Source organism: Bos indicus, chromosome X, assembly GCF_029378745.1.
Source record: "Bos indicus isolate NIAB-ARS_2022 breed Sahiwal x Tharparkar chromosome X, NIAB-ARS_B.indTharparkar_mat_pri_1.0, whole genome shotgun sequence".
NCBI lineage: Eukaryota > Metazoa > Chordata > Mammalia > Artiodactyla > Bovidae > Bos > Bos indicus.
Window position 1 is genome coordinate 5,441,539 of NC_091789.1, and position 8,954 is coordinate 5,450,492.

Here is an 8,954-nt window from a genome sequence, read left to right on the forward strand (position 1 = left end):
ACGCTGCAAACAAATAACACTGGCGTGTGCTCACAGTGCCTCAGCTGCACTGGGCCTGCCTCCGCTCTCGGCGCGTGTAGCCTCCATGCCCACACTGCTCAGGCTCTAGGTTGCTCCGCCAGGAACCATCCGTGGCTGGCCCTGGGCTGCTTGCACCTCCCAGGTATAAGCCGCTCAGGTTCAGGCACTCGGGTAGTTCTCAGAGGTGCAGACTCAGTTGGGCCAGCGTTTTGTGCCCTTCCCAGGTCCAAGCAGCTCAGGTGATGAGGTGTTTGGCGAGCGTGATTGCTGCGACTTACCGCCTCCCCGCTGCTCGGTTATCCAGGTGTACAACTGGCATACCTTCTCAGGCGGATGTTGACCGTCCAGACCCCCAAGAAGTTTTAGTTAGCAAAAAAGCGTGCTTACTGTTTTGTAGATAATGTCTCTCTGGGGCTGCGATTGCCCCCTTTTGGCTCTGGCTGCCTGTCACCAGAAGGGGACGGTCTGTAGCCGGCTATCTCTGTACAGTCCTTTGTTCCGTGCGTGGGCCTGGCGATGTCTTAGGTTAGGACTGGCTTTTTGCATGGTAGATATCCCACAGTCTGGTTTGCTAGCCCAAATTATTTTGCTCAGATAGCGCTCGGGGTATTCAGGCCAGATGCTTATTCTAAACGATGCAGCTGGCGCCGTGCCTCCCTGCCCAGCCCCCGCTTGCTAATGGCGGATGCAGGTGTCTGCACTGCTTCTCCGCTGAGGGAATTACCGTAGGGTTCGTAATCTGTGGGTTTTAATTGTTTATTTATTTTCCCTCCCTGTTATGTTGCCCTCTGTGCTTCCAAGGCTCGGCACAGATTTGGCAGTGAGAAGGTTTCCTCGTGTTTGGAAACTTCTGTCTTTTTAAGACTCCCTTCCCAGGACAGAGCTCTGTCCCTCCCTCTTTTGTCTCTTTTTTTGTCTTATATATTTTTTACTACCTTTTTTGAAAACATGGGTTGCTTTTCTGGGTGCCTGATGTCCTCTGCCCGCATGTAGAAGATGTTTTGTGGAATTTACTCGGTGTTTAAATATTCTTTTGATGGATTTGTGGGGGAGAAAGTGTTCTCCCCCTCCTACACCTCTGCCATCTTAGCTCCTCCCCCCAGTGCTCAGTTTCCTTATGGGCCAACTCTAACATCCATACATGACTATTGGAAGAACCATGGTTTGGACTATAGGGACCTTTGTTGGCAAAGTAATGTCTCTGCTTTTTAATATGCTGTCTAGGTTTGTCATAGCTTTTCTTCCAAGGAGCAAGCGTCTTTTAATATCATGGCTGCAGTCATCATCTGCAGTGATTTTGGAGCCCCTCAAAATAAAGTTTCTCACTGTTTCCATTATTTCCCTATCTATTCACCATGAAGTGGTGGGACTTGATGCCACGATCTTAGTTTTTTCAATGTTGAGTTTTAGGCCAGCTTTTTTAGTCTCTTGTTTCATTTTCATCAAGAGGCTCTTTATTAGACAAATGAAAATCAAAACTATAATGATATCTTGCCTCATACCAGTCAGAATGCCCATCATTAAAAAGTCTACAAACAATAAATGCTGGAGAGGGTGTGGAGAACAGGGACCCTCTTGCACTGTTGGTGCGAATGTAAATTTATACAGCCACTATGGAAGACGGTATGGAGATTCCTTAAAAAAAACTAGCAATAAAACCACCATATGACCCAGCAATGCTACTCCTAGGCATATACCCTGAGGAAATAAAAATTGAAAAAGACACACGTACCCCAATGTTCCTTGCAGTACACTTTACAATGGCTAGAACATGGAAGCAACCTAGATGTCCATCAAAAGATGAAGAAATAAAGGAGCCGTGGTACATATATACAATTGAATATTACTCAGCCCTAAAAAGGAATGCATTTAAGTCAGTTCTAAAGAGGTAGATGGACCTAGAGCCTATTATACAGAGTGTAGTACGTCAGGAGTAAGATAAATATTGTATACTAACACATATATATGGAAACTAGAAAGATGGTACCAATGAATATATTTGCAGGGCAGCAGTGGAGAGAAAGACATAGAGAACAGACTTATTGACATGTGAGGGTGGGAGGAGAGGGTGAGATGTATGGAGAGAGTTACATGCAAACTTAACTGCCATAAGTAAAATAGATAGGCACTGGAAATTTGCTATATAACTTGGGGAATTCAAACAGGGGCTCTGTATCAACCTTGAGGGGTGGGATGGGGAGGGAGATGGGAGGGAGGTTCAAGCAGGAGGGGACAAGTGTATACCTATGGCTGGTTCATGTTGATGTCTGACAGAAAACAACAAAATTCTGTAAAGCATTTATACTTCAATTAAAAAATAAGTACCTGTTAAAAAACTTTTTCAGAAGCATGACACCCAGTATGCTCAGGAATAGGTGTAACATGGAGTAAAAAGGGAAAGGGGTGATAGAGCAGATATTTAATCTGGCCTGCCTGAAACATTTGTCCTATTTGCAAGGTTCAGAAAAAGAGTTCAGTTGGGGATCCACATGTCTAAAAATATTTGAAATGTTCAAATCAAATGATAAACCATTAAATAAGTTGTATCTCCTTCAATGACAAATGTACCTTCCTAAAGAGCTGAAAGGCCAGGTTGGGATTTAGTATTCTCAGACTCCTCTAAGTTCTGCCCTGATGGCATGGGAAGAGCTGCCCTCCTTCCCTTCCCCTGCCTTTTCCCTGGCTCCTAGGCCAGGCCGCATCCCCTTCTGGGCCTACAACCCCTCCTTGGGCCTGGGAGCACCCACCCCAGCAGTGAGTGCAGTCAGCCCTCCCCAGGACAGGTCTAAGAGGAGCACACGGGCCCTGGAAGCAGGCTAGGGACTGTTCAGGACTGCCAGGTACCTGGAGCATGGGCTAGCAGGGACAAAGCCCTTGTTCCCATGGGCTGGGCTCCTGGCCCTGGCGGGAGGGGTGTGGCTGGAAGAGGACCAAAGTGGCCCTCTAGAGCATAGAGCTCAAGACAGAGATATCTCTGCCTGGGCCTGGAAGCAATACTGTTTTAACAACTAGCACCGCAGAAGTACTAACAAATCAGAACTAGGTTGAAGGGCCTCAAATTGTACTAGTTGACCTGCCCTTTGAGTTGAAATAATGGTGACAGGGAGTGCTTTGCCTTCTGTCACACCATGTGGTTCTAGCCATAAGGAATAATATAACACATTTTAAAATGTCAACGCTGGTAACCAAAAAAAAAAAAAAAAAGTTGTGGGGATATTAAGTTTGCTTCACTTTAATTGACATTAAATACCTAGGAAGATGAAAATTCATTGCCTACGGCTTTGGGAAAGAAAGATAAATAAAACCCTTAAGGTCCCAGCCATTTAAAGGTTCAGTGCAGGGGTTGGTTTAGATGGAATAGGTGGATGTAGTGTGTGTATTTGCATGTGCACACAGTTAGAATAGAAGCCATGCCACCACAGAACATGACTGTATGTTATCAGTTATCTACAGGAAGGTCAGGAGCCAAGCCCGTGGGAACAAAGTATGCTCCAGCTAGACCATGTTTCAGATACCTAGGAAGCCTGAAGTAAATGCAGAAATGAGCCCATCTAGTCTCAAACCCCCAGGCCCTTCCCCTTCTCTGATCCTCCACTCTGGTCATCTACAACTTTATCTTTTTATTACCTTAAACAAAGTTCAAAGATTAAGTCCACTTTCTTCCTTTTCTCTTTTTATTTTTACTTATTGTGATATACTTCCGATCTGCACAAAATTATAAATACTAGTATAAACACTATTTACCCACCACTCAGTTTAAGAAATGTAATTAGAGATACAGTTGAAGCCCACTATGTATCCCTCCCCAATAGGATCACTGTCCTTGTCTTTCCCCAAGAGGTAACCACCATCCTAAATGTGGTTTATCTTTCCATTGCATGCCTTTCTGTATGCTTGCATATGCATACATCCTCACAGGCAACTCTGTATGTATCTAGTATCCATTCTTGCTGAGTGCAGCTTCTCTTAGACTTCATATACCAGGAATCATGTCTGTGACTTTCTGGAACCAGCTCTGTCCCTGGATATTTTTCTGGTGCCATCCCCTATCCACAGCCTCTGTCTGTCTCAGCCCCTGTGAATCCTAATTTCCTCGCCAGTCCAGCCCCTACCATCCTGTTCAATTTACCTCCAGCAGCCCCAAGGCAGTGAACAAAGGCTGGTAACCATAGGTGGGTCTCAACTTCTCCCCCTGTGGCTGTCAACCAGCGCTTCTCAAACCTTGGCTGCATCAGAATCCCCTGGAGGGCTTGTTAAAACACAGAATACTGAGCCCCACTCCCAGTTTCTGATTCACAGGTCTTGAGTGGAGCCTAAGAGTTCGTGGGTGATGCTAATAATGCTATTTTAAGGGCCAAACTTTGAGAACCAGTGCTCCAAATCAGCATCTGGGCTCAGGCTCAGCAGCACCATCTGGCCTCCAGGCAAGCTGGGCCATCCCTCAGGTTTCCTTCAAAAGCACCCATCAGTACTATGAAATACACATATAACACAAGTCCTGTGTACTTTTAAATGTTCTAGTAGCCACATCTAAAAAGTAAAAAGAGGGCATCCCTGGTGGTCCAGTGGTTAAGAATCCACCTTGCAGTGCAGGGGACACAGGTTCAATCCCTGGTACAGGAAAATCTCACATGCTGAGGGGCAACTAAGCCCATGTGCCCAGCTCTGAAGCCCGTTTGCCCTAGAGCTCATGCTCCACAAGAGAAGCCACCTCAGTGAGAACCTGTGCACCGTAAGAGGAGAAAGCCCATGTGTAGCAATAAATACATTTTTAAAAAAGTAAAAGGAAACTGGAGAAAATAATTTTAATGCTATATTTAATACTAGATTATCATTTCAATGTTTAGTTATTAATGAGACTTTCCAGGATTTTTTACATTTGTAGCACATTTCAACTCAGATTAGCCACATTTTCAATGCTCAGTAGCCACACATGGCTAGTGACTAGTACAGTAAACAAGTTCAGATCTAAAGCCTTGACCTCTATTTCTGTCTTTACAAAACTGTTTTAAATACAAATTTTTTTTTTGGCTGCAATAAAAGAATTTACAACAGGCTTATCAAATGTTGGAATGTGATGATGCCTTCCAATGATGTAAAACGGCTTCTCATTTTTAAAGAGATTTAAATCAGGATTATTTATATACATAAATCTATCTACATTTCAGTTTACCACTTTAAAACTTAGTTTTAAGTAGAACAAATGCTGTCAAATATATCTGTGGAAGATAAAACCTAATTAGATATTGGATTTTTTTATAGATATTATTATTAGGCAGTTGCTATTTGGGGGATGGATTTGGAAGGAAATCAATGTTAACAATATTCCCATGGGCTTCTGAAAAATCTAAAAATAGCGAACAATGGATCCTTTCTTCTTTCTCTGTCTTCTTTCTAGTCTTCCAAACTGCAGGAAAAAATGAGAGAAAATGAACGATTATACAGCATCAGTCAGCACCAGAAACTTTCTAAATCTAAGAAAACAGTCAGCCTTACGTATATCTGGTGCATCTGAGGGTTGTATCTCAACAAGGAGAGAAGAAAAACACATTTTCCTCTTGTAAACTTCACCCTGGATACTGGGTGCATGTACAATCCGATGGCTTAAATCATGTGATCCTACGAACCTTGTCTCCCTCTTGCCCAACACCATAAATGCTTTTTTTTGCCCCCTTTCTTTGAGAGGCTAGTCTGGGACTAAAATCACTCTTTCTCCCTTAAAAGCCTGTGCTCACTCCACAGATGATACTCCCTTACCCTCCCAGACCCTCGGTTTCCATATCTACCGTATAAGAGGCTGTTGTTATGAATCGCACCACTATGAAAACAAGGGAGAAAATGTTAATCATTAAAGACAAGATATATACCTTCACTACCAACTCAGTGATAAACAACAGTCATCCTATGACTGTTTCTTTTGACTGTCATATAAAACACACAAATCTACAACCGAACAAATATTTCAGTATTAATCACTAAATGTGGTCCTACTTGAAATTCCAAACTGTTCGCTATTCGTAAGTAGTTACGCTCTAAAAGGTGTCTTCTCTTAGTGCAGGAGACTGCACTTCTGTGGTCAAGAAATGAAGGCCAAATATCGCAAAACTAATACAATATTGTAAAGTTTAAAAATAAAGTTAAAAAAATAAATTAAAAAAAAAAAGAAAGAAATGAAGGCCAAACAAGTGCACAGCCCAGTTGCTGCTGCTTTTAGTCACTGTTTTCTAAAGAAATACTGGTCTTAGCTACTGACACATTTACAACTTGTTGGTAGTCTTACAGATAGAGGACCAAAGACCTCATAAGAACAAATGAGAAGCCATGAAGTATATTTTACTTCATGCTTTTTATATTACTGGGTGCAGGAATGTTCTATAAACATTAGGTAAATTTGAGTTGTTGAACTAATTTCAAACAAACGTTTTCTTAATTTACTCCAAGAATTAAAAAGCAAAAACAAAATTGGTAAATGCCTGGGAATAGCTGTGTTATTTTCAAAGCTATACACAGATACCTGGGCTTTCTGGGCCTGTCCTTTGCTGGGTCCAGATCCTTTTCTGGTTCTTCTTGTTTTCTGTTATACTTCTTTTCTTTCCCCTCACTTTTGGTGCCCTGCGCCTCTTCTTTGGAGTTCTCATCCTGGCATTCAGCTGTTTCTTTAGAGAGGAATCATAGACTTTGGGACCAGCCATTCACGGAAAAAAAAAAAAAAAAAATCCCAACTCATACGGAATGGCAAGATATCCAGTACTCGACCCTTAGGAGAAGCAGGAGGACAGAAGCAACTAAGCAAAGAGTAACTGGGGGCCTTCCTTCTGGAGGATACAACACTTCCATGGCCCTCACTTTGCAGCTGCTTGATCATTTTCACAATGACATTATTTCTTTTTTTCTGGTACATCTGTCACCCTGTGCTACTGATTACTTGTGGTCCAGGATCAGAATCCTCTTGGTCTGATGCATTCTGGATGTTTTGGTCAGAACTTTCTCACCAAAATATGGTTCACCTCAATTAACAAATTCTATGAGGAAGTTCCTGAGTTCCTCAATCCCCTGAATATTTCATTTGACCAAGTGCTCCTGTATGAGTTCATAATGTTTTGGGATCAACTTTCCAAGAATCTTGACATTTTTAAAAGCTATGAACCAAATATGAGGTCTGCCATTTGCTTGTTCTCTTCCATGTCCTCTCAAGCTCCCTCTCAAACACCTGCCTCCACTGACCTTCACCTGTGGGCTCATAACTGGCACTGATCATCTCAGACCTCTTATCAGGGTTGGTAGAGGGCAGCTTAATTTCCCCCCAAACTAAGAAGTCGTTATAGAGTTGGGGTTCTACTGGGCCCCTCTAGCCTTCGATTCAAGGAGGCCCTGACTCCCGGCCTCCCCTTCTGAGGTACCCACCACTCCCCGCCGTCTGAGCCTTCCCCCTCCTCAGGATCCCTGGTCCCCAGACCCGGCCTGCAGCTGCCAGTGTCTCCGTCCACCCCAACACCCCCCCGCCCCTCGAATGCTCACTCTCAGGGGCGGCCGGCTCCTGTGGCCTCTCCCACAAGCTGTGCTCCTCAGACTCCTTGGTGGCCGTCTCCCATAAACAGGCCTCGTCGGCCTCCTGCACCTCCCCAGCCTCCGCCGCCTCCTGGGCTTCCTCCGCCTGTTCTGCCCACTGAGCCGGGGCTTCCTCCGCCGGTCCCTCCGCTGGTCCATCTGAGGGCACCTGGACCTCAGAGAACCGAGCCACAGTGGCTGAGCTGAGGTTGGACAAGCGCGGCCGGTTCTGGTGCCGGACCAACACGTCGTCGTCCTCTGGCGGGACTAGGATGTGGTTTTTGTACATAAAGTTCAGCATCGGGTACCTCTGAGTCAGGACCGTTAAGCGGTAGCGGGTCATGGAGAAGTGTCGCGAGTGCACCATGCGGTTCACGCCCTGCGCCTGCTCCTCTTCCTCCCCCTCCTCGGCCGGCTGGATGTCCGAGTCTTCCTCAGCGTTCCCGCCCTCCAGGGCCACCTCCCTCGGGCCTCCTGAGGCCCCGACGACTCCACCCGCCTCAGCCTCAGGCATGGAGTCACCCCTGCGAGGCTCGGAGTTGCGGTCCACACCGTCACGGGCTCCGGCCTGGGCCCCCACTGCACCTGTTGGGCCTTCCTGCCCGCCATGGGTCAGATCTCCATCCCCCGTGGTAGACATGGCGGACGGCAGTTACCTCAGCCGGGCGGGCGACGATGGCAATGGCGCAGGTGGTGGCACCCGAAGTGGCTGCCCTGAGAGGAGGCTGAGGGAAGTGAGATGGACCGAGGCAGTCACGGAAGGGACCACAGAGGAGGCCCCACGACCGGGAGGGTAGGCGGCCAATGGCGGAAGCGTCCGACGGAAGTCGGGCCTCAGGCAGTGGAGCCAGGCCACAGTCGAGGGGCGGGGCCGGAACAGTTAACGGTGGCATGTGACCCCTCGTCACGAGCTTTGGGCTCATTTGCTGACAAACAAGGATTGACGTGCTCTGTGTCCAATGAACGGCCAAGGCCCTTGGTTGTCAAATTGCTCACAATTGCCTACTTGTTCTTTGACGCGTTAGGGTTCTGACATGTGTGGAGGTCTTCTAGGCTCGTGTCCTTTATGTAATTGTGCAGGAAAGTATTTATGAAGGCATCCTGGGCCATGTGAACTGTGAGAAATTTCCCACCTGGGAATTTCCACCTGGTAATGGCTCATGTGAATAGAGACAGGGTCATAAAAATGTTGTATATCTCAGATGTTAGCAGTACTAAAAACCTCCGAAGAAGAGAAAGAGAATTTGGACAATTTAACTTAGTGAAAAACAGTTGGAAAAGAGTAGACAAATTGAAATGAATGCAGTCAGAACTGAATGTTGAGAAGTGTTGGAGAAGTTAGGAGCTAGAAGGTGTATAATGAACCCAGACAAATTCACTTGAAG

General features: G+C 45.7%; 1 protein-coding gene across 1 annotated transcript; it reads right to left on the bottom strand.

Moving 5' to 3' along the window:
- Window positions 1-4,837: 4,837 nt before the first annotated feature.
- On the bottom strand, window positions 4,838-8,448 carry LOC139181444 (cancer/testis antigen family 47 member B1-like). Its single transcript, XM_070784908.1, has 3 exons — window positions 7,540-8,448; window positions 6,536-6,677; window positions 4,838-5,428 (listed from the first exon to the last, which is right to left on the bottom strand). The coding sequence occupies exons 1-3, from the start codon at window positions 8,207-8,209 to the stop codon at window positions 5,416-5,418; spliced, it is 825 nt and encodes a 274-aa protein (XP_070641009.1). The 5' UTR covers window positions 8,210-8,448; the 3' UTR covers window positions 4,838-5,415.
- Window positions 8,449-8,954: the final 506 nt, after the last annotated feature.

Coding starts and splice junctions, on each gene's coding strand:
- LOC139181444 (XM_070784908.1), bottom strand. CDS start 8,209: ATGTCTACCACGGGGGATGGAGATCTGACCCATGGCGGGCAGGAAGGC. Junction 6,678..7,539: donor GGAGCCGGCCGCCCCTGAGA/GTGAGCATTCGA, acceptor TCCTCTCTAAAG/AAACAGCTGAATGCCAGGAT.